The sequence below is a fragment of the Fistularia commersonii genome, chromosome 7, assembly GCF_037954325.1.
Source record: "Fistularia commersonii isolate RoL2024-O1a breed Wild chromosome 7, RoL_Fcom_v1.0, whole genome shotgun sequence".
NCBI classification, from domain to species: Eukaryota; Metazoa; Chordata; class Actinopteri; order Syngnathiformes; family Fistulariidae; genus Fistularia; species Fistularia commersonii.
The window spans coordinates 4,094,179-4,120,403 of NC_141290.1; the positions used below are offsets into that span (position 1 = coordinate 4,094,179).

General features: G+C 42.3%; 1 protein-coding gene across 1 annotated transcript in view; it reads right to left on the reverse strand.

The window, feature by feature from the left end:
• Positions 1–9,044: 9,044 nt before the first annotated feature.
• LOC147232407 (copine-8-like) overlaps positions 9,045–26,225 on the reverse strand; it is a 77,908-nt gene continuing 60,727 nt past the window's right edge. Inside the window, exons 16-20 of the mRNA XM_086149232.1 lie at positions 19,261–19,388; positions 15,356–15,458; positions 12,093–12,150; positions 11,527–11,600; positions 9,045–9,974 (exon numbers count right to left, since the gene is read on the reverse strand). Of these exons, the coding sequence (XP_086005358.1) occupies positions 9,762–9,974; positions 11,527–11,600; positions 12,093–12,150; positions 15,356–15,458; positions 19,261–19,388 (576 nt within the window). The 3' untranslated portion in view covers positions 9,045–9,761. The remainder of the gene's footprint in view (positions 9,975–11,526; positions 11,601–12,092; positions 12,151–15,355; positions 15,459–19,260; positions 19,389–26,225) is intronic.

A 26,225-nucleotide genomic window follows, 5' to 3' on the forward strand; every position in this document is an offset into this window, starting at 1 on the left:
TGTGAAAATATGACATCAGAATGAATGATTGTCTATTTTTGTAAGTGAATGAATGAGCGAATGGTTGTATGTCTCGAAATGTGGCCTGAATGAATCCACGCTTTTCAGTGTAAAACACAAAAAGAAAAACACACTTTCCGTATTTTCTAATCCGTAGAAACCTCCTAAACACGGCGCTCTGTTTCTTTTTTTTTTTTGCATCACAACACTAAAACCTTCTTTCGATGATGCAATGTTTCACTCTCAATCTGCGTCCACAGCGCCGCCCCCCGCGTTTAGATTGTTTTTTTTTTTTTTTATATTACGTAAGAGTCTAAGAAAAGGCACCCGAAGCCGGGGACGGCCTAAGATTTGCGTTAAAAATAGAACGGTGGGCACGAAACGATCCGGTTATATTTAGCAGCCGGCCCCTTCAGCCCCGTCCCTTTCCTAAGAATAGCAAGAGGGAGGTTTGATATCAGGCCAGGACATTTCCAGCCCTGTACTTTGTAAGTCAAATGGACAGACGCTGTCTTCTGCAGGGTCGCTGCTTTTTTATTTTTTTTCTGCATCTTCTCTGGCGACAGGGTTTTTTTTTTTCCAACATTTTTACAAGCCATCCCCTGTATTCTGTTACTCATTTGAGTTTGACGGGTTTCTATTATTGTATCTGTTTTCTTTTTGTGTTTGGATTGGATATGTTGGCATTGTTTTTCTCCCCGTTCGTTTTTCGCCATTTGGAGTGGATGCTCGAAAAGGACGTAAAGGCGTTAAAAATCATGCTAACATCGTAGCATGATTTGTATTCATGCTACGATGTTAGCATGATTTTTATGCTTTTAAACCCCTCTACGTCCTTTTCGATGCTAGCATAAAACGCAATTCTTGTTGAAATCTTCTTGTCTTTGCGACTGGACTTGAATTTCTTCACCTGAAATTCAATTCCAGTTGCAAAGACAAGATGATTTTGACAAGACCTCACCATGACCTGGATGACTGAGAGCCTCCACACATATAAAACATAATGAAACGCAGTTACCAAACAGCTAGCCAGCGCTAATGTTAGCTTAACTGAAACAACCGACCGTTAAGTCAAACACAAATGACGTACAAAAAAAAATAGAAAATAAAAATAATTCTTTCTTTTACGTTCTCGGCTCTAGACTGCCTGCAAATATTTTTTAACATTTTTTTTTGGTCTGATATTTTAATGAAATATTTACGCGGGATGTAGTAAGAGGATGGCTACAGCGATTCGTCACAAAACAGGACACCTTTATACGTACTAATATTCAATACTATATGACATATTATCATATATTACTAACACATTACAGAATTAATACAGTATAGATCACAGAATTTGAACAAAAAATTATTATATTTTCATCTTTTAATGGTTTAATCACCAATCGAGAGATGTGTTCTCTTACTAAATACAAATACAAGGATTAATATTGACTTTTGAAAATTATTACGATGATGGTTGCAATTCAGTTATATTACAAAATGATTATTGTTAAATATTAATTTTATTACTAGATTTGTTTCCAGTCGCGTAGCTGCATTGTGTTTTTGTAGGCCTAGAAAAAGCATCTGATAGGGCGCCAAGAGAGGAGCTCTGGCATTGTATGAGGAAGTCTGGAGTGGCAGAGAAGTATGTTAGACTGGGGGCAGGACATGTATGCTCGCTGTGAGACAGTGGTGCGCTGTGCTGTAGCGGTAACAGAGAAGTTCAATTTGGAGGTGGGAGAGAGGATATTGGTGTGGTTGGTGTGAGAGAGGAGGATACAGAGAATAGAGTTAGATGGAGAAAGTTGATTCGCTGTGGCGACCACTGAAGGGAAAAGCCGAAAGAAGAAGTTTCCAGTTACGGCTACCAGAGGATGTTTTCCAAGAACTTGAAATCTGTCTCACACTTGATGCAAAAAGTTCATTTTGTCATCATTCGGGGACAAAAAAACTACCTAAATGTGACAGATTCACATTAAAATCTGTTTATATATTCAAAATATTGTCCTTTCTCACAACATTTCTCAACATATTAGGCCTTATATCATTCATCAATTATTCAATAATAATTCCATATTCCATGTGCAACTTTCTGCAATAATATTCATTTTCTTTGGGAGTATTTACTTTCCTTTCTTACTCTGCTTTAGCTAAATATAACAACAATGTGTGTGTGTGTGTGTGTGTGTGTGTGTGTGTGTGTGTCACTGTAGGCGGCTGAAAGCGCCAATTAAAGTTTCTGATTATAGCTTCCAGTAGGAGGCGACTGCAATAGTATTATAACTTATCGTGAAGTTAAAAGTCATACGGCCGGTAAACATGCGTGCTCATTAAATGTTGGCCAGGACGGAAGCGGGAAAAGAAGAGAATAAGAAAAAAAAAAAAAAAAGAAAAAGTCTGTCTGCTGTAATTATCACGCTGTCACATGTGAGGAAGAAGCCCACGCTTCCCAGTAGAACCGACACACGGCTTGGTTGTTATTTGCTGGAGCAGGAAGGAAATTTAAATTTGGTCATTTGTTTTTGTTTTTTTTTTCTTATTGTTCGTTTGTCGCTTGTGGTGAAGAGCGATGAGGAGAGCCGTGACTTGGGTGATTTCCCAGAAACCCGCCGTCGGTTAGTTGATTTTTTTCCAAAAATTGCAGGGGAAAAACACGATTTGTTGGTGAGATACCGTTAGCGGGAGCGTCATCTGAAGGCAGGAGGCAAATTTATGGGGATTCGGTCGACGGGCGAGGCGTCGGTTTGATAGCTAAAAAAAAAATCAGAGCGGAAAAATCATTTCGCTAAATGAGGATTAGCCATGTAGCAAAGTATGCAAGTTATATTTCGCAACAAATTGTAGTAATAAGTGTTTAGCCTGTGATGCTGGGCTTGCGACGAAAGATTTTTCTGAAAAACTGAAATTCAGAAGGATTTTATGGTGTTCGCTCCGTCGCTGAATGAGGATTAACCATGTAGCATAGCGTGCAAGTTGCATTTAGTAACACATTGTAGCATTAAGTGTTTAGTCTGTGATGCTAGGCTCACAACAAAAGAATTTTATGAAAAACTGAAATTCGTAAGGTTTTCGGAGTTTTATGGTGTTCCCTCCGTCGCTAAATGAGGATTAGCCACGTAGCATAGCGGGCAAGTTGCATTTAGCAACTCATTGTAATGAGGATTAGCCATGTAGCATAGCGTGCAAGTTGCATCTAGCAACTCATTGTAACATTAAGTGTTTAGCCTGTGATGGTGGGCTCACAACAAAAGATTTTTACGAAAAACTGAAATTCGGAAGGTTTCCGGAGTTTTATGGCAAGTATAAGACGGTAATATTGGATTTATAAGACCGTTCATATTGAAAACGTGTTTCCACACCGAACATATGACAGTTTGAATCTAGAATCTTAAATCTGTGCTGTCTTAGTTCAGTCTTTTCCGAATCTGTCTTTCAGTCGTGACGGTGATGTAGCGCAACCAACGACCAATAGATGAGCGCCGACAAAGCTAGAATCAGGAAGCCCGGTAGACAAACAATCCCCAGAACGGTATTTATCGGCGGTAAAGATGAACGGGAACGACGAACGACGTCCCGATCGGAAAGAGGAGCTGACGGCGGAGGTGTTGGCGGACAACTCGCCGACCAATCACGATTGAGCGGAGAAGGAAAAGCGATGGAGTGATTCTACAAATATTCGAGGGAAAAAAATTGCCAAAAAAATTCTAGTCTTGTAAATAGCAACCCTGTATAATTCAGTCTGCTTGAAAACTCGAAAAACTCGAAAAATTCATCTTTAGATGATCGTTTTCCACGAGTCTTTTCCAAATCTTCTCATGGTTAACTTGAGTTGAAAGAAAAAAGAAACTCCCCAAACCTTCTTTGTCTTGTCTTCACTTTATAGCCTTTACTTTGACACTTTATAGTTTTATTCGTATTTCTTATTCCCCCCCTTTTTTTTTTAACTGTTTATACAATTTCCTACTATTATTTATTATTGTTATGTTTTACTTGAAACTCTGGCACAACAATTTCCTTCGGGATAAATAAAATTGTTCTTATTCTTATTCTCTTTTATTATATACCATTATTTTTTATGTTATTTGTTATTTAAAAAGCACCTTTTTTTTTTATTTCAACACAAAACCAGGGGTCTGGAATGGTTTCAATTCATTTGAACGGGCAAATTTATTTTGACGCGCGAACACGTTGCTTTACGAACTCCGTCAGAGAATGAATTTGACTCGTGAGACAAAAACGAGACGGGAAAAAGGCAGAGTTGTCGCATAACGTCCTATTTCTGGAGCAAATGTGATGAAATAATACGATGAGCAACGACAACGAGACAAGCGGGGGTTTTGATATGAATATTTATTGAAAGAGCAGAAGTTTCATACAGAAATAATTATTTGAAATCAATCTCTAGTGACGTTCACGTTTCCCGAAGTAGAACAGTAAAACCTGTGCTGTCGTTAAACCATCTCAGAGCAATTTTAGATATTCCCAAACGCGTCGAAGGATCGTTTAAATTAGGTTTTCTGTGTGTTTGTTAAACAAGCATCATGCAAAAAAAGCCACAAAGCACCCCAAAAAAATTAAATAAAAATACAAAAAAACAGATTCTGAGATTGACCCGCGAGACTTTTTTTTTTTTAAGGCAAAAAAGTTCAGAACGCACTCGATTAATCCTAAAAATGATAACCTACACGTGCAAATTCACTGCATGCTCTTTTTTATCGATTTAAAAAAAAAAAGAAAAGAAAAACAAACAAACAAAAATTGGGTCAAACGAGACTCGTAAATGCTTTAAGATCGCTGAGGAGGCCTCGGAGGAACGCTGTTTCACGGAAGAAATAAAATTTTGTCGGAGAAACTCTTTCCGTTCGCTGTTTTCAACGCGATTGTCATGACGACTGCGCCACGCGTCGACTCACTGGCGCCCCCGGGTGGCCGCGGGTGGAAATGTGAAGCAGCAGGAGCCGCCATGAAACTAGCTAAACTAAAAAAAACTTGGCTTGGCGGTTTACAAGAAAAAAAATGGTAAAATATTACAAGAGAAAGCGATAATATTATCGTTTGACATTTATTTGGAAGAGGTCTGAAATATTCATAAATATCTAGAAGCCGTTGAGGCACGTTTTAATGAACTGGGCATGGGATATATTTTAGTGACGCTATGATTCAAAGACCTCTTTGAATCTCTGTGTTTTCAGGAAACCCGTGAATGCGCAGCATTAAAAAGCAGTGGAAGAACGAAGAAAAAGGGCTAAAATTTCTTTATCTCCTCTCGCAGCTTCTCATTTGTACCTCCGGCCAGGAGGAGTTTTTTCCGTGCTTCTTGAGTTTGGAGGTTTGAGCCGGAGGCCAAAAGCAGGAGCAGGGGTTACATTTCGAGCTGCGATCGGGCTCGCCGATCGCATATATTTTTGTGGAACTTTGGATTTGCAAATATGCAAAAAAATAAATAGATAAATTGAAAAAAAAAAAAAAAAACAGAGATAAGACACTGACACATAAAAAAAAAAACATCTAACATGGATGACCACCTTTTCTTTTCTTTTTTTTTTTTTTTGGCATTTTGATGAAAAATGAAAACGCATACGACCGAAATCTGAGAAATGATAACAGAATTTTTTGGGGGGGAAAAAAACAAAAACAAAAAAAAAAACATAAAATATGGCTAACCACCTTTTTTTTTCTTTTTTTTGGCATTTTGATGAAAATGAAAACGCATATGAACGAAATCCGAGAAAAGATAACAGAATTTTTTTTGGGGGGGAGAAAAAAACAAAAACAAAAAACAAACATCAAATATGTATGGCCACCTTTTTTTTTTTTTTTTTTTGGCATTTTGATGAAAATGAAAACGCATACGACTGAAATCTGAGAAATAACAGAATTTTTTTGGGGGAAAAAAAAAAAACATCAAATATGTATGACCACCTTTTTTTTTTTTTTGGGGCATTTTGATGAAAATGAAAACGCATACGACTGAAATCTGAGAAATGATAACAGAAACTTTTTTTGGGGGGAAAAAAAAAAAGCACTTCTGCTCCAGGAAGAATTCACACCACCAATGGCGACTTGGGTACTTTGGTCAATTTGGAAAATCTATCAGAGCCGAGCAAAAGTTTGGTTTTTCACGATTTCGAGAGTAGAAAGCACACCGTGGACCCGGCCATAAAAACCCCAACCACTCGTCTTCCCGAGTAGCGTTATCTCCGAAAAACACAGTTCCTCCGAGAAAACAAATGCGTCTTGACTCGAACCCTCGCCTTGCGAAAGCGTCATGCATGTTAAATGTACAAATACGTGTAGGGGATGTATACAGTGTAAGCCGACGAGTTGTCGCCATGAATAAATGAAAAGCCGCGCCTCGGAAGGCGAGGGGTCACCGAGTCCCGACGGCACAGCACATACAGGAAGTCATGCGCTGACATCGGAATTTCGTTCCTACGAAATCATAACATAGGCCATGAAAACACAGTACAGGAAGAACACATTTAAAAAAAGTCATACAATCGGGAGCCTTAACGAAGGGTTTCGTAAAAACAAAAAAAAATAAAGAAAGCGAGCGTGGCATGCGATCCGATACGGCGTCCGACCGGCGAATGTAAACAGAACCGTGTTCTTCGCGTCCGTCCGCGCGGGACAGGACTTTCTGGATAAATTGATGGAAGTCGGCGCCGTCGTCAACCGAGGACTTGCTGTATTTACATATACAGAATATTCATACGTACACACATATTTATATCTATAGATGTGTTTATATATATATAGAAAAACACCGTTCCTGCTGTTTCTGCTGCAGTCTGGTGTCGCCCCTGTCCAAGACCGGTGCTACATATGTGCAGTTTGACCCCCGACCCCCCCCTCGTCGGGAAGAGGTCGGCCGAAAAGGTACGACAATAGATAGAAGTATAAAATCCCCGACCCGCGTCATGGTTGGACCCGGAATATCCGGGGGGCGGAGCCAAAACAAGACACTACGTTGTCTAACGCTAACCATTCGCGTCTAAGAAAATACAGGCCTGTCGTTCATGATTTAAATATGAATAACTGATGTATAAACACGAATAAGGCCTGCTAGTCATGATTTAAATATGATTACAGGCCTCGGTATAAAATTTAATCTACCGCCGAGGTGCGGCGGCGGCGGCGGCGGCGGCGGCGTCACGCGTACAGTGAACCGACCAGCAAATGCAAAGGCAAGAGTCTGTAGAGCGTTCGTGCGAGTACGAAAAAAAAACACTTTCGTCCCCTCGAGGCATCGTCGGCTCGGACGATGATGTTGAGGCGAGAGTTTAGAAAAAAGTTGTAAACCTTCTCTTACGCGGATCGGTCGACCGAAGTAGAAGATCTGGAACGGTGGAAGAGCGGAAGTGCGTCGGCGTCGCTCCTCGGGAGGATTACGAGAATAAAATGGCGACGTGTCGGGGTTCCGGCTCGTCCGACGGGGAGGGGAAGGGAAGGGAAGGGCTTGTGCTTTGTTTAATCGGGGCCGAACGCACGGTGACGCGTTCCGGTTTCACCGTGAAACTTGGCTAAAAGTGACAGTGCAGTTACCTGTTTTGGGAGTTTCGGTATAAATCTGGAAGTGTTTTTTTTTTTTTTTTTTTTTTTTAAGTTTGCTACCTGTGGGGTAAAAAGCGTGGCTCTGGAAAAAAAAAACAAAAAAAAAAACGTTAAGTTGATATCGGAAAATAAACATCGTGTTTCAAATGTTTCACGAGTAGCTAGCATTAGCATGAATCCTACGACCTGGAGCGCGTGGACGACAAAGACGCGCAAGTCGGACTTCGGCATCGACCCAATTTTGACATTTCCGATTTAAAAAAAAAAAAACAGCTGCTTTGCAACATTAACATGAAAGCGAATCGACAACTTTCAATTTTCTCCTCAACGGTCTATTGCGCGGAAATGAGCTTTTATCTATTTTAGCTAATTTGTCCGCCTCGGATATCCGCTATTGATCAGGCTCTCCAGTCACAGGTCCGCCCTGGATATCGGATTCGAAGTGCAGGTTCCAGCCTGTTGTTTTCTTCCGACACGACGAGATTATCCGCCTCCGTTTTTTCGCATTTCCACAACAAGCTGCTTAAAAGTGCGCGGCGGGTAACGCGGCAGGGCTGCCACGCTAATTGTTATTTCACCACAAATGCCCCTTAAGCCTGCCTGCAAAGCGGCGATTAGCGGCGGATAGCGATATATTCCGGAGCCGGTCGGGTAAACACCGGGGGCTCGGATTAGCCGCCGCGCATTTTTTTCCAGAGCCGACCCCGACGAGGTGAGCCGAGGTGACGGCTTAAGACAAAAAGCGGAGGTTTCGGGTAAAATACGGGATAAGTGAGGGTTAAACGTGACCAATCGGCGGCTTTCGGCTTTTTAGGTACAATACGCGACGATGCTAGCCGAATTACGAATCCCTACTCTGGGGTCGTTTTTTCTTTTTCTTTTTTTCTTTTTTGGGGGAGTTTCTTTTGAATTGAGAGGGATATTTACATTTTGGCTCCGCTGATCCGTGCACGGACGCACAGTGTGTTGCTACCGCAAAAGTGCAAGTCACGCTCTCGATGATCGACTTCCAGTTCGGCGAAATATCGTGGGTGAGGATGAAGATCTACAAAATGTATCGTAAAACACAGACAGGCTAACGCTTTGTGTTTTTTTTTGTTGTTTTTTTTGCAGTAGTAAACAAAGTGAGAGGTAGAAAGACGTAAAACAACAACCGAAAAAAGAAATTAAAAAAAAAAAACAAATGTGCCTCTTCCGTAGAAACACGGAGATCGTGAGAAAAATGTGTGTTTTTGACTTCTGGGCTTGGAGATCGGCATTTCCAGAACCCACGCTGAACACGGTGCCCGTGAATGTTATCCGACGAAAAAGAGTAAGGCTGGTTTCGAGTCCCTGCTGCAATTTTTTTTTTGTTTTGATTTTGTCCCGATTCCCTGGGGAGCGGCAGCGGCGGCGGCGGCGGCGGCGGCTTCCCTTGGAGTCGAGGCGGGTGGACGGGAGCAGATGGCGGGAGCGTGGGAAGATTTCAGGTCGGTGACGGGGGGAGGAGGGAGGGCGGCGGGTTTTGGGGGGGGGGTTTGCTCTTAATGGAACGTGGCGGCGGCGGTGGCGCCGAGATGGCGGGGGAGGGACAGAGCCCTGAGTGCAGGACAACAGTGCATGCTTCCATTAAACTAGCACATGCGCCATTTATATTTATATATATATATATATGTCTTAAAAAAAAAAAAATCACACACTCCGTGACAAAGAACGCGACTCCTGCCACCTCTTGTTTTTTTTTTTTTTTTTTTTTTTTTTCCCTACAAAGTCACCCTTTTTTTTTTTTTTTTTTTCTGCAGCCAAAAAATAGTACATCTGAAAGATTTTTCACATTGATCGGTATAAATCGCGTTTCCTCTCCAGGAGGGAGGGTGAAAAAAAAAAAATCCCCCCCCCCCCCCCCCACCGATGACTCCAGTGGTCCACCGTTTTGTAAACATTTATATATGGAGATACGAGTGAAAGAAGTGGGAATAGAATGAGGAAAGTTTTTTTTTTTTTTAAGTCTGAAGTTCGGACCCTTTCGATCCGCTCGTGTTCGTCCGGGTTCGGCGTCCCGTCGTAGGCCGGATCCTTGGCCGCGGCCTCCGCCCTTCTTCTTGAAGGCGGAAACCGTTCGTTTCGCGTCCAAAAAATGTCTCCGAGCGCTCAGAAGCTTCCGTTGAAGACCAGGAAGAAGAAGTCGAAGAAGAAGTAGAAGGATATCGGAGGCCGATAATCGGACGCCTCTGCGCTTAGATTCGGCTTACCCTTCTGGCGAGGAGGGGGTGTATGGCCGGGGGCGGGCAGGGGGTGTACGGAGGCGGCAGAGGGCCCGGTTTGATCCCCCGGGTCCTCATGTAGGACAAGAACTGGTCGGGGATTTCGGCGAGGACCTCTTTGGCCAGTCGGGCCATGCTGAGGATGTGGTTCCCCCTGCGGTCGATGTAGTCTCTGAACGGCACAAACTGAGGCGAGGAAGAAGAGGACGAGGAGTGAGAAAGGAAGGCGACAACACAACAAACCGTCAAACAACTGTCTAATAAACTGTACACGGATACAAACGGTTGTACTTCTGCAAATGGAGGCGTTCCCTTCTATGTTGCCTAGCTGTCTTGTGTACACGAACCACAGGCTCACCTTCTATTCTGACTTTCGGCGGCGCGTTTTTGCTGGTTTGACACCACAAAAAGCCCAAACTGTGTAAAGCGCGTTTTCCCTCGAGTTCAGTTTTTGTGCCCTTAGCCTTGCTGGATAGTTCAGCATGGGTAGTTTCAAAAATCCTCGTTCTCTTCCCTTAGTCACGGACCGTCACTCCGAAGTCGGTGTCACTTGTCGAGCAAATACCTTATTTATTTCAAAGTGCGATACTTTAGCGAAAGACCTCCATTAACTCGGGGTAATCTCGTGAACCAAAAGAACCCAAGACTTGTATTCCCGCATCTCGCAGGTTCCTTCCTGGGGGACCGAGCTTGATCTACTGCAGCGCCTCGCCAGACAGCCACCATTTGCTATTACCTACATGACTATTAAAGCTAGTAGCGTCTCATTTTAGATGTTAGCATGCAATTGTTAGCGCTACCTTTATAATCAGTTGTAGATCATTTGTTTTAGCCCAACCGGTCGAGGCAGATGGACGTCTGACAACAAATTAAACCTTTCCCTTTCCTCTTTCCCCGTTATTGCGCCTCCTAGTTGGACATCAATTTCTTCCCTCGAACGAATTCAAGGACTCGAATGTCTTTTTCAAGAATTCAAATTCCCATTTTTAAGTCCAGCGGCCATGAGACCTGATTTCGCCGAGGGTTAACCGTGACCTGAACGACCAAGAACCTCGGTAGTGATGTCGCGCCCCCTCGCGTTCACAAAACTCCCCGAACTCGACCGCTTCATTTTGCTGATATCTTTGTGACGTGAGGAAAGATGTGAAGAGAAAACGGGGCCTTTTAAGACGTACATAAATGAGATTATACAGTTTTTCGCGGGGTGATGTCATGGAAAACCTGCAAATTAGCCACCACATTTTTTTTTAATTGATATATATCTCAAAAATTTTATGAGGCTAACCTTGTTAGCATTGCCCTCTGCCGCTTAGCTTCAGTGCCAGATGCCTTGCAAAACATTTGGGCATCACAGAAAGGTTTGAAATGGAAAAACCTTCATGGCTAATTCTTGCAAACACAACCCCGCGCGGTAATGCTACGAGGAGCTGTGGCTAGCAAAATGGACGAGGCGAGATGCTAAATGTGCAGCGGGAGATGCAGAGAATGAGCCAATCAGAGCCACCCTGGAAAATGCACTTTTTAAAATAGCACATTTATAGTGCAAAACCATGTAAGCTAAAAGCTAAAAATCCAAAAAGCAGCAAGCGAGGGGCTACATGACGGCGTGAAAAACGCGATTAAGCTTTAAATCGTGTAAAAATATCAGGGGCGTTTCCGTTGACTTGAGTAGGCGTAAAATTGTCCAACCGGGGCGGAGCATCGTGACCTCTCCCCTTTGACCCCCGACCTTTCTCACCTGCACGATGTCCCTCTCGGCGTAGCGCCCCTGGGACGAGATCCTCTCCTCGTCCCCGTCCAGCTCAATCATCTCTGCCGAGATAAAAAACAGTCACGCTCCGTCGGGGAAAAAAGAAAAACACGACGCGTTCGACACGAGCGTCGGCGAACTCCGAGCGTGGCGTCGCGCGAAATTTCACGGCGCCACCCTTGCGGAAAGGCATCGGCGCGTAAGACGGCACAGGATCGTACCGGCGTGAGCGGGAGGCAGCGGTGTGCACCGGCGGGGACGCGCCATGCAGCCGCGTTCGCTAATAAGCGTGAGAATCACTTTTTTTTTTTTTTTTTTTTTTTCCCGCTTCGTGCTTCGGAGGGTTTGCAGCGGGGTTCAAATCGAGGTAAAAAAAAAAAAAAAAAAAAAAAAAAGGGGGAGGAAAATACCGGCTGGCTACGCGAGGAAGAAAAGGGCAGAAACCATGTGGGATGCGAGATAGAGGCGAAAGGATTACTGCATGCAAATAAACACACCTACACACACACACACACACACACACACACTCGTGCATGCGTCGGGCCCTTTCTCACCATCGAATTCCGCTGGTCCGACCCCGACTATTATAATTGACATGGGCAGAGACGCAGCCTGTGGAGGGCGAAAGAGAAAGAATAGGCACGTCAAGGGAGGTTGGCGCTTTCGCTCCTCGCTATCTTAAACCCGGCAGGCTGTCGGTGGAATAATTACCGCCTTTTTTTTATTTTATTTTATTTTATTTTGCTTTTATTTTAAACAGCGAGGGGCTCCGTCGCCGACCGTAGAGGAGACGCTCTCATAAAAAACCTTCCGTCGGGTCAGTTTTCTGGAGATTCTTCTAATTTCACGGCTTTATAAGTTCTTGTCTAAAAAGTCGACGGCTTAAAAATGACTCCCATTTAAAGCTTATTTTTTCCCCCGCATTTTTTTTGTTTATTAAATCTCGGCCGAGCGGGTCGGGAGTGATGAATGAAGGCCCCCCCCCCACCCCACCCCTCCCGCCTCGCCGTTTCGCAAACTCGGGCGCCTATTAGGCGAACTCCTCCGAATCGGATTGATGGATGGACGGTGGACCGTCCGCAGGAGGTTGAATAATTACTCCTGAATCTTAATTTACAATAATATAACATCACATGGGGGAAGTGGGTAATTACACCAGCTCCCATGGTGGACGGCACTAAAGAAACTGGTTTCATAATGTTCCTTAAATCATTAATGGCGGTTTATTACGAGGCCGCGCGGTCATTGCTAGCCAACGCCCGTTAGCAGCGATCCGATAAAGACTTTCCGCTGCGTTTCAGTCCGATAGCACGAAGACGTGAATGATAATTTAGCATCGCAATCTGGATCTAGAAGAGCCGGTTTCATAATGTTGCTTAAATCTTTAATGGCGATTTATTACGGGGCCGTATTTATCCGAAACCGACTCTTTCCCCTGCTCTGGAGTACGATGGCGCGAGACGTAAATGATAATTTAGCATAACGACCGCAATCTAGAAAAGCAACGGCTAATGGACAGTTGTTTAATATCGCTTTTATTTATTTCCCTTCAAATTGTCAGGTATTGGTATTCTTTAACAGGATATTAAAAAAAAAAAAAAAAGTATAAAATTGGGCTGTCAATATTGTTTTGACTTAAAAAAAGAAAAAGTATAAATATAATGGGGGGGCATCACTATTTCGAGCGCTCGTCTGTCATGGCGATTGGTGGAATATTCAAACCTCATCAACGCCGCAGGAGGTCTTTCCTACCTGAAGCTATCAGACTTTTTATTTCTTCTCTTTTCAGCCGCAGGGAATCTTAAAATCTTAAAATTAAAAAAAAACAAAAAACAAAAAACTCACTCACTTACTGTAAATTGTAATAATTTAAACTGTAATGATTTATCTGTGTATATGTTCATAACTGTGCAATATTCCATAACAGCTACATGTACAATATTATTTCATACCCTTGTGCACTCCTTATCTTTCACATGTTACTTAAGACACTTTATAGTTTATTTGTATTTTTCATTCTCCCTTTTTCTCTTATTTTTTTACTGTTTATAAAATTTTTCTACAATTATTTATTATGTTACATTTTTCTGGTAACTCTGGCTCAACAATTTCCTTCGGTTCGGGATAAATAAAATTATTCTTATGCTTAAATCCCATGGCTTCTTTTCACCTTCTTGTTTCTGTTTCACGCTAAATTAATAAGAATAAGAATAAGAACAACTTTATTAATCCTGAAGGAAATTGCTGTGCCAGAGTTACAGAAAATATAACAGTCATAAATAATAAAAGAAAAGGCAGAATTAGAAATAAAAATAAACTATAAACTATAAAGTGTCTCAGTGACACTATAAAGTGTCTTAGTAACAAGTGAGGTAAGGAGTGCACAATAGTATGATAGAAGGGAAAATTGTAGTGTAGCTGTTATGAAATGAAATATTGCACAGTTCTGAATATTGCGCAGCGAAATGAAATATTGCACAGTTTTTGTTTTTTTTAGGTTAAAGATAGGTTTTTATGGTTGCCGGCGGCTGAATGGAGAGGAATTAAAAAGTCTGATCCAAGAACCAAAAAAAAAAAAAAAAAAATATATATATATCTGGATGAGCTAATCAAATCTAATCTCCTATATCTTGAAAGTCCCGACGTGGAGAAATAGAAAAGCGACTCTTTAACGCAGGAGTTTCTTGATGTCCTCATTGGTGTGTATTGACTTGTGTTGTGGTTGCCGTGACGCCTCCCTGCTCCCGTCCTCAGCTGCCGGACCGGGGAGTTCGTGACTCGCGTCTCCCGGGAGCCGACAAAAAGCCGCATTGGGAGCCGGTTCCCCCCAAAACCCCCACCCGCGACGATGCCGGTACAAAGACGCTCCCATGTGGGGATTTTTTTTTTCATATTTTTTGGACAGATTTTTTTTTTTTTTTGCTCGTAGTTTTGGCCACAGATGATGTTAGTCGTGGGTTTATTCCACCGCGTGATGTTTGGTTACATCCTGTCTCATGTGCGCAGCGCGGTCCGCTGTTTACCCGCGTCAGTTGATCGGACCGCCGTAATCCGACCCGATCGGCTCCCCCTGCCAACGTAGCGTGCACCTGCCTCCTGTTATATAACTAGCCCAGCGCGATTTGGGTTCTTTTCCAGTTTACTTCCTGGTTTTTATTCCCTTTCGCGGCGTAATCTCCATGCCGCATTCGGTTGTTTTTAATTTTTTTTCATTGTCCGTCTGTCGCTTCTGTCTGGCGAGCGCCATTCGACTTACGAATTTTCTGAGATACGATAGCTGATGGGGACGGGGACGTCGGAAAAGTTATTTAGGGGGCGGTTTGATCGTTTATAAAGAGGGGAGGCTTTAACGCTGTCGTAAAATTAAGTTTCGCGATAAAATGTCGCATTGCGCGCAAGTTACATTGAGCAACACGTTGTAGCATTAAGTGTGTAGCCAGTCAGTTAAGTTAAGCCATTAAGGTCGCTCAATAAGGCGTAGCCTAGCATACAAGTTCCATTTCCCAACACACTGTAGCATTAAATGTTTAATAGCGTTTTAATACATTAATAGCGTTTCTTTTCATTTTTACAGGAAAATGTCATTTCAAATATGAGAACTTGAGTTACGAGCTTAGACACGGAACGAAGCGCACGATTTTTCCTCCAAGTCGGTTTTGTAGCACGAGTTGCAGAGAGAGAGAAAGAGCTTTGGGACATTCTGGAAAACACCTGAGATTCTGAAATATTTTTTTGTTTGGTCGATTTAATCTCCAACAGACGATGTGGCGTCTCGGAAAGGTGTTTGTGCAGGAGGCGGCGGGCGGGCGGGACGTACGTTGACTATGGACTCCTTGGTCTGCGCCATGTCGGTGATCACGCCGTCGGAGATGATGAGCAGGATGAAGTACTGCGAGCCGTCCGTCACGGCCGAGGCGTACCTGGAGGATCACGTGACCAAAAGAGACGTTAAAAACCTGCAAAAGGAGAAAACTAGCCAACGACCTGGTATTTGGTGGAAAATCACGTGACATCGTCAGCATACATCGAACCGTTGACACCGTCGCCTTAAAATATCACTATTTCACCTTTTCATAAATGAGCCTTGTGAAAAACGGGATGTAATTTACTGCTTAATTAGTGTAATCCAGATTGTCTTGGCGTTGTTTTGTTTCATCATTCGCCCAAAGAGTTTTCTTTGAATTCGGATGAGGTTGCAGAGGACGAGTACTCGCAGGCCAACGTGAGTCGAGCGACTCGACGTGACAGGCCGAAGCCTCCGCCGGGATTTTAAGCTTCACACCCCAGACGGAGAAAGGATTAACGGAGGGGGGGAAAAAAAAAAGCTACAACATCAAAGTGTACATTTTGGCACAAAAGTCACGTCTCACATTTTAGGAGACGGTAAATAGAACGATACGCCTTAACTCGCTGTCGTTTTAACCAATCGGTTAAGGGTTTAAAAAGCAGCGCCTCGTCTCTCGTGGACGACTATGTAGACTTCTTAAGGAGGCTGAGGCTCGTAATGCCGGAGTCCCTAAGGTACTGTCCTGTCACCTTTCCTATTCATTCTCTTCACCTTGCAATCTCCAACTCTGGTATCTGCTGCCCCCAAAAGATCTCAGATGACTCTTCCGTAGTCGGGGAAGTACAGAGGGCCGATCGAGAACTTTGTTGCGCGGAGAACCACCTTCAACTCCACATCAGCAAGGCCAAGGAGGTGGTGGTGGACCACAGGGGGAACCAGAGGAGACTTGTACCCTTCACCATCCAGAGCGAGAGGGTGGAGATACAAGGTACTTGTACGAGTACCTCGGGGGGGGGGCATGCAAACTATAAACTGGACTGGACCCACAAAGCAGATGTCAGGGAGGCAAGAGCTGTTCGGTGTTTCTAGTGGACTCCAAAAGACCTTCTAACGGACCATGGTTGCCACTCTTCTTTGCTGGAGAGAGCTAGTGGGGCAGCACCAAGACTAGTGAGGTCAACAGGCTCAACAAGCTAGTGAGGACAACCCGCTCATTGGTGGGACTAACCGTGGACTGTTTGGGAACGGCGGCAGAGAGAAGGGTGACTCGGACCAATCCTGGACAATCCTTTTTTAAACATGCTTGGTCGCGTCGTTTGCCCCAAGATTCGGCAAAGACCGAGCTTCCACTGTAAGACTACCAGCTTAGGCTTCACGACTGACACGATGAGGACTCCACTAAGACTCTCCGACGGCCCTAGGATTTCCTTCCAACGTCCAGTTTCAAGGCCGCTGACGGAAAATCCTGAACGGGAACCCAGCATGAGTCGCATCTGTGCCGATCGGCCACTACCTGCACTTCGGTCCTGTTCCTGTTTTTATCTATCGTTATCCTTTTATTTGTTGTTGTCTCTGTCCTATTCCATGCCTTTATCTATTATCTATTTCTTGTCCCTGTCTTTTGATAGCCGTCCTCTTGGCCTGCGCTGCTGCGCCACTTGAATTTCCCCAATGGGGATCAATAAAGTATTATCTTATCTAATCTCAAAGTGTGGCAGAGTCAATCCTGTGGTACGTTAATATTCTTCCTCTCCAGGGATTCTGTCCTCTGCTGTTTGCACGAGAAACCAGAGGGAGCTTGATTTTTTTTTTTTCTTTCTTTTCCCCGCCATTCTTTTCGCACTTCTTCTGCATCACGGGAGTTCCCGCAGCTTCGGGCGTTTTTCAGTTTCAAGGAACAGCTCACGCCCATGTTATTGTGTTAATAGTCTGTTTGTATGAACTGAATTTTTCACTTCTATCTAACACACTGGAAAAGTCATAGAGATTGCTGCTAAAAATAATCCACCCAGTTCATTGTGCTCATTATTCATTTAAAAGCTTTGCGATTCCAACAAGACTTGAATTGATTTTTTTTTTTTTTTTGGACACAACATTGATTTAACATAATCAATGTATCTGTTTGACGTGACTAATTTGTTCTATTTGACAATTTGAGAAAATTCACAATTTTTTGGCTAAATCCATTCCAGAAACTTTCTACTGGTGATGGGGAAATATGTAAAAAAAAATAAATAAAAAAAAATAAATAAAAAAAAAAAATCTGTGACTACATCCCCTTTTTGCCCAAAGCAGGCAGAAGAAATAATGTAACTAATAACAAATTTTATTTAAAGCGCCTTACACGACATTCATGGGCACAGCACAGACATAAACACACAAAAACAGATGTAAGAAATACAAAAAAAATAATAAAGTGAGTGTCAAAGTGGTAAAAGTAACAATAATAATAATAATAAATAATAGTAATAATAAATAATAAAATTAATAATAATTAAATAGTAATCATGAATACATAAATAAAAGTGACAGAGGAGCTGTGACCTGCAAGCTATGAGCTACTGCTTTACTGCTTTACCGCTTTACGAGTGTGCACGTGTTTTTCCACGCGCTCACGTGACATCCTATACGATCGACAGCTGTGGCGGCAGCTTCGACTGTCCAATAGAATGTCCGTTACACGCAAGGGGACGATTCGGTGCTGCCGAAGTTTATTCGCCGTGTTAGCTTTCAACTCCGAAACAAAACAGGTGCAATACAATTTGTTTACCATGTAGCTAGCCTGCGCTAATGTTAGCTTAACTGAAACTACAATACCCAACATTATCCGTCTGACTTGATCTACGGCATAAACTCGACTTACGGGTCAAACGAGACTCAGTTGATTTTTTTTTTACTTTATTTTATTGCGGGACGGGCGTTTGTCTCCGACGTGGGTCCTTCGAATCTGCTCATGGATGTTTTGATCGTTTAAAAAAGAGGAGCGGCGTTCAACTTAAATGAAGTTTAACAACAAATAAAAGGTAGCAAAGCGTGCAATTTACATCGAGCGGCACATTGTAGCATTAAGTCGGTTAAGTGAAACGATTGAGCATGAAATGAAAACCTCCCATCTCATCATCGAGGTAAATTCACTTCATAAAACCAGATTTTTAGTGTACATTTTCTTCTATCATGTAATGTTATCTTTGTATGCATTATTTAAAAACACGTATCAAAATCGAGGGCTGGAACAGATTAATAGCTTTTCAAGTGACAGGAAGTCGGTCGATGTTGGGGACTCGATAATCATTTTGCGGGAAAACGATAGATCCAGTTCAAAGGGTGTGCATCAAATCACAATAGCTTAATAAAACCTACGTAGCGGGCAATCCGACATCTGGGAAATTAGCCATACGGATGCTAATCTGAGCAAATAAAACAAATATCATTTTGTCCCGAGGCCGTGGAAAAACCCGCTTGGGAAAACGACGTCTCGCGCGACTCGTGTTAATATTTCATCGTGAGAAGGGAGCCGCGGGCGTCTGCTAATTTGCGGCGCCAATTATTTTGAGATTTCACATCGGCAGCGGAAAGAAATAAAAAAAAAAAAAAAAAAAAAAAAAACCCGTTTTGATGTCTTTAAAAGACTTTCCACGGGTTTCTGCAGGCACCCCGCGCCGACTCGGCTTCGCACCTCCCCTATGACTAATGATCGGTGTGTGTGTGTGTCCGAACCAGCGGTACACACACACACACACACAAAAAAAAGATGCCTCCGTCGGTGACAGAGCTATTAGCATGTTTTTTATTTTTAGCTCGTCTCCTTTCCTTTTGCGGCTTCCCACGCGCGGTGGGAACTTTGCCGGCAGAATTGATCCGATTCGAGGCACGGCGGCGTGTGTGTGTGTGTTTATGTGTGTGTGTGTGTCAGCCGGTGATTACGGCGGACGTACCTGGCGACGTGGTTAATGACAGGGGAGAAGTGGGTGGGTCCGTAGAGCCTCACGGACTTGAGACTCTGGTAATAGGCCTCCATCACCCCTTCGATGCCGTTGCAATAGGGGTTCTGCGGGTTTCCGTTCTGCGCCAGGGAAGAGGAACCAAAACGTCAACGTCGGCACAACCGCTACGGTGATCCCTCGCCACGGAAAAGAAACAAACGCTTTATTGCAACTGTAACGTAAAACACGATGAAATTAAGGCGCATCTTGTTCAAATGAATTGAAAAATTAAAAGATAAACATTTCCGACACAGTGAATCGACATACGTTGCATATTAGGATGTTAGTATTATTGCTCGTAGAATATTGTGCATTAGTGTCGCAGGATTTTTGCACATACTAAGTTGGCATGTATACTGTGTATATGTGTATATATACAGTATACAGTGATCCCTCGCTATAATGCGGTTTATTTTTCACGGTTTTGCTACTTCACGGATTTGCATGTTGCATTGTGTTCTGCATTCTGATTGGCTGAAAAAGTCACTCCGCTTCTTCTCTACCTGTGCGTCAATAACGTTGCAGTTTAATACGTACACGTACATAAAACAGCTTGCCGAATTTACATTACGTACGTGCAAATTCTCTTGCAATTTCGAGTTTCTCTAAAACCCATCATGTTGACAAAACGCTCTGGACCGACAAAAGGGCCCAAAAGGCGGCGGAAGATGCTATCTATCGCAGATAAAGTTAAACTTCTGGACATGCTAAGGGAAGCTAAAAGCTATGCGGCTGTAGGTCGGCATTACGGAATTAATGAATCTTCCGTTCGTTCCATAAAGAAGGAAGAAAAAAACATAAGGACGACAGCAGCAATAAGTTTGGCAGCAGCAATAAGGTGGCGGTGGGCGGAGCTAATCTCCGCAATTTGAAGCCTTCTGTTCACATTAATGATTAAAATTATTATTTGACAGTACAGTACAGAAGTTATTGGTTGAAAAAAACATTTCTAAAGTACAGTAATTTTACTTGTGAAACAAATGATTGAGCCTGTAAAATGGTTTGTTCTTTCTTTTCGATGTATAATAGAGTATTTAACTGTATAATAATTGTAAAAAAAAAAATAAAGGTTTCTACGTCATGGATTTTGCCTATCTGGGGTTCTTTTCAGAACGTAACCCCCGTGAAAAACAAGGGTATACTGTACATCTAAAGGCCGAAAGGATTCGGAAAAGACTCATCGGCCGGCTCCACCAAACGCTCTTGAAATTGCGTCCAAATCCTGAGGATTTCCGCCAAATCGCCGCGTGAACGACCTTTTGAAGGCGAGCGTTCAACCGTCGCCATGTTGTTTGGCGACGCGCCGTAACCTTTTTAGCTTTGTATAATGCCACCTGATAAGATTTCGGAAAGGACTTGTGGGAAACCATCATCTCACACCTGCTCAAAGCTTCAGACTAGTTTCAGACTAGTTTAGACCGTGCAATGTTAGCAGAACGTCCGCTATTTCACTCCATCGGTTTTCCTTCTCCGCGCAATCGGCGTTGACGTCGCCCACAGCCCCGTCGGCCGGTCCTTTTTCCGATCGCCGATCCATATCGAAGATAAATACCGTCTCTGCCGGCGACGCCGCTCTGGGGATTGTTTGGTTAGCATGTTTCCTGTTTTGTTGCGTCTATTCGTTGGTGATTTAGTTGCATCGACGTAAAGACTGAAAGACTCGGCCAAGACTCGGAAAAGACCGGACTGCTTAGATCAGAGGTCTCAGACTCGTGGCCCTCTGAACAATATTTTGTGGCCCCCCTGCCTGAAATAAAATCTTTATGTTAGTGCGGCCCGCGCGTTTTTTCTCACATGCATCTGGGGGTTTTATAAAGTGGGTTTCAAAAAAATGTAAAATAAATAAATAAATAAAAAATTTACTTTGCAATGTATTTTTTTGCTTCTAAATTTGAAAACAAAATAATTTTTGGATGAAAAGACGTCTAGTGACATTGTTAAAATTATCTTTTTTTTAACTTATTCCTATAAAAAACACAAAACAATAGCAAAAAAAAAAAAAAGAAAAAAAAACCTGCAAAATGAATAAGATTGATTTAATAACATTAAATAACATTAAATAACATTTAATAACATTAATGTTTGTAAACATTGTACCTTCTCTTATACATGCTAACAATCCATTTTCTCATAAATTCTAGTGGCAAATTTTCCCACAGTGACAAGATTTTCTCTTTTAACTTAGGGTGTAATTTAATCCATTCTGCTTTTTCAATATTCATTTTTAATATCAATATTAATTAATATTAATTAATTAATATCTTTATCTATTTAAAATCTATCAGACTTTTTAATTCCTCTTCCTTCAGCTGCAGGGAATCTTCAAATCTTTGCACTTAAGACCTTAAAACACTTTATAGCCTTGACTTTGACACTTTATAGTTTTATTTGTATTTCTTATTCCCCCCCCCCTTTTTTTTTTTTACTGTTTATACAATTTTTTACTAGTATTTATTATTGTTATATTTTACTTGAAACTCTGGCAAAACAATTTCCTTCGGGATAAATAAAATTGTTCTTCTTCTTATTCTTAATTTTAATTTTTATCATGTAGTGGAACAGTTCATTACATGTGAGGATTTTTATAATTCACCTGTTTACCTCTTTTACACTAAAACAAAGGAAAAATTTGGACTTTTGTTCTGACCTTCAGCTTTTAGTGCGGAAAAAGAGTCGGATGATCTTTTTTTTTTTTTTTTTTTTGCTGCTTAAATAGAAATTGCCTTTGTGTTGGCCTGGATTTGACAAACCGCCACAAACCGTCGTGTAGTTTGTTGCCAGGTGGTTAAAATGTCAATCAACATGAAAAAAAAATAGCGGAAAGGAGACAGCGTCTGTTAGACAATTCACAAGTTTTTCTTCCGAAGCAAATTTTCAGGTGATTTTCTTGTAATAAATTGATGGGACGTAGGAAGAGTGCTTGTGTGAATATAGAAAGAGGGCGAGGCCAAGAGGATTCGGTGGATTTAAATTTCACACAGAAAAAAAAAAGAAAAAAAAAGAAAAAAAAAATGTTTTGTATCTTTTTATGGACAAACCAGGAACAGCGTAGAACTTAGTGAAATCCAAGAGGCTTCTTAATGTAGCATATAAGCATTTACCACTGCGTCTCCCTGCCTTTAAATAAATATGCTTTTAAAATTAAAAAAAAAAAAAAAGGCATTCAAAAAAGATTTTACCGCATTGCCAAAATGCCAATAATAATAATATTTTGATGAATATAAATATATTTTTTTTAATTTCTAATAAAATTTCTAATGGAAATAATTAGCAAATAGTTCCCGGTAAATCGGGTCAATAAAAGGATTATTCAGGAGGATCTTCTGGTGAACAACTCGCAACTCCGCTCCCCCCGATGTACGTAAAGGTCGGCAAAAAGAATTTCCCTCGGGATTAATAAAGTTCTATTCTATTCTGAATTGGGGGATGAATGAAATTGAATAGAAAAGTTTCAAAGAAGCAAACAATGTGTTATTCAACCCGCTCGTCCGGTACGTTTCCCGCTCTTTCTAATCATCTGGACGAGGAGACCATCTTGGCCGACTCCGCTCGGGCGCCCTTGAGCGCGAACGGCGCACATGAGACTCGGCGGCTTTGCAAATGGAGCTTGTATAATTACGGCGGATCCGACAGCCCTTCCCGTCTCGGCAGCTGCAGCCCCTCCACCCCCTTCCTCCCTCTTTAAGAGCTGATAAAGTTTAATCCTAAATGCGCAGATTAATGCATACGCCTTTTCTTTTTTTTTTCCTCCAGGTTCAACGGGAAGGGAGGGGATGGAAGGACGACTTGTTAGCCGACGGCGAGCAGCTGCGAGCGGCCGCAGACGCCTCTGGAGCAACATCTGGAGGAAATAGGCGACTTAGCGCGGGGGATTAAGACGCTTATAATCCGCGTTCGGCCTCGGACGAGTACGCGGCCACAAAAGACGACAGCCGCCCTTTCCCCGGTGTTACGTCGGTGCACGGTCTACCGCCTTCCTCGCATCGGCGTCCTCTACCTCGCCCACGGGGGAACCCGCGGAACGCTGTTAGCGCCGTCACAGTCATGTTCACGGGCTTCACTCGTGCTTTCAACACAATCCAGTGCTCAGGGAGGGAAGCTGGACTGGACGGTAGCCTGGATATATTGACCAAGCATACATGGTTCGCCCCCAAATTTTACCTCTTCACCTTATACACTGGGGAATACCAAAATTTACGGACTATTGTGCGCTCTGGAATATAAGCCGCGCTGGATAAAACTAAAAAATGAATCTATGTTTACATACACAGGCAGCCCTTGTCCACGTTGCAATGTGAGATGTTTACACAGAAACTTTTGGATCTTTTAAAAAAATACATACTAGAAATGCTTCTTTCTGAACAGTGCCTGTAACACGGCCGATCAAAAAGATTGATAAGTAACACAAAGAAAAGTCTGGCTGATCGCTGTCGTCGTCTTCCTCGTCCTTGAACGGCGGCAGAATTTCACAGTAATTTCATCGGCCCGATGCGACGAGGGTAAATGTTTTGGCGGCGTGAAGAAAAAAAAAACATAAATTAGCCGCATCGTTATTTAAACCAAAAAGTCGTGGCTTACGGTCCGAAAATCACGGTAAATGTAGAACACGGTAAGCTGCCATCTTTCGGAAAATCGGGTCACTGTCGGAGTTGCGACGGAAGCATCGGGAGTAATGACGAAGCATTTCGGGTCGGGGGCGAAAAAACCCTTTGAGTCGACAAGAAGATTTTGACAAAAATTGGACTTTGTCTTTGTGGCCTGGTGCGATCTGAACCGGTGACCGTCCCCCCCCCCCGTTGTGGGATCAATAAAGTCTATCTTATCTGATCTTATCGGTCAATGTCCTTGGAATCTAAACACTCGGGCGGAAAAAAAAACGGGCAAAACAAGAAAATGTGTAATGCTTCCGGTACTTAAAACAGGGAACGGCTGGTGTTTGCATCTGGATAAACGGGAAATGCGTAAATACAATGTTTGCTCACAGCAAGAGAGAATTTAATGTAAAAACTGGTCAGTGAGTTTTGGGAGGAAGCGGCAGTGGGCCGGACTGTCAAATTTGTTGGTTTTTTTTGGATTCTTGGGATGACGGAGGCCTGTTTCGGAGCCCTGACCTGTTTCGGACTAAAATTCTGGTCTTGATTGTTTCGGACACGGTTATTTGACAAACCGTGTTTTCAGGTTAAGATACCAAATGTAAGGAAATTCAATTGTCTCGGCAGCATCACAGGGTAGAAAAGCGTGCAAATAATAATAATAATAGGCAAATGCAGGATGCAGACACAGATAAACAACGTCTAAGTGCAATGCATACAATAGAATACAAAAATATAGAAATAAAAAAAAAAAAAAAGAAATGCCTTGTGCAGGGAATGGTTACAAAAATAACGGGTGTCAGTAGAAAAAAATGAAATGATAATAAGAAAGGTGTCCTGGAGAATGTTTAAATATAAATATAAATACTGCACAGGTGAGAGTGAATATAAATTTAATCCAAATTAAATTTTAATTTAATTTTAAATAAAATTGCGTCTGCATGCATGAAACGTATGTGTGTGTATATATCTATATCTATATCTATATCTATATCTATATGTGTATATATAATATATATATAGATATATATAATGTTTAAACATGTTATTTTTATTTTTTTATTTTGAATTATTTGTTTTAAACGTGTTTTGTGTTTATGCCTATATAGTTTCCCTGAATGTTGACCATAAATAAAACTAATTATTAGTATTATTATCATTATTATTATTATCATAATTAAATATTTTGTTTCTTTTGCAGCAAGAGCCATAAATTAGTCAGGTTTTTATAGCATCTGGCTCTTGGTATATTTAGAAGAAATCCTTTTTTTTGAAAGTTCAAAAATAACTGTACCAGAGCTAAAATCTGCCGAGGTCCCTCATTTCTATCTGAACGGGGAGGTTGCGAAAAACAACTACAACAACATTTGTCAGGTGCAAAGATTTAAAAACAGAGCCAGGAGGCTAACGTTTATCTCTGCTTTCCCCCCCGGCGAGGCGGCAGATGACGCAAAAGCCGTGATGACGCGACGGACAAAATTACAGCCTTGACAGACACGAGAAATTACAAAAACAAGGCGGCACGGCGGCGGAACTCCTCCGTGCTAGAAAGGGCGTGTTGAATTGTTGCGAGCGTGGCGGGCGCCCTGCAAAAGCGCTGCAAAAGCGATATTGTCTGATTTTCAGAATGATTGCATTGGGAAACATACCGAAATAAAAACACAGCGGGGGAAAAAATCTGCCAACATTTCCTCTTGGGCTCTTTAAAACTTGGGGAGTATCACCATTTTTTAGCTTCGCTGTCTCTGCAAGGACTCAAAAGTCCGATTGCTACCAATCAGATTCCTTTGTTGGAGCAGAAGAGGACTTGGGGAAAGAGAATAGTGGAACCTCGGTTGGTTGATGTTTTTTTTTTTGGTGTTGCGATCTGAGTTAGGAGTGATCGGGACGCCGGACATTTACGGGGATTTGGCGCAACAGACGGCAGGAACGTCCGCGGACGAGGCATCGGAAAAGATATTCGGCGTCCGGCCTTTGCTCCTTTTAGCCAAAAGGTGTAGCATGGCGCGAAAGTTACATTTAGCAAAACATTGACTCTCTAAGCGTGTAGCCAGACAGTTAAGTGATGAAAAACTCCAACCGCTGTCAAAATCTGCACCTAATTTTAAGACGCTTAAAAATACCAGGTTGTTTAGTTCTAAACACGTAAGTCGAGATATCGTCGTATCGATCATCCAAGACACCCAAACTCTTGCTGGTTCAACACGGCGACGGATTTTAAAACAAAACTATTCTAGTTGTTGGGACTACTTCTCAGTAAAGACAGCAGGCTCGTCCAAAGTCCGGCCCGCGGGCAAAATGAGGCCCGCATCTAAATGTACACCG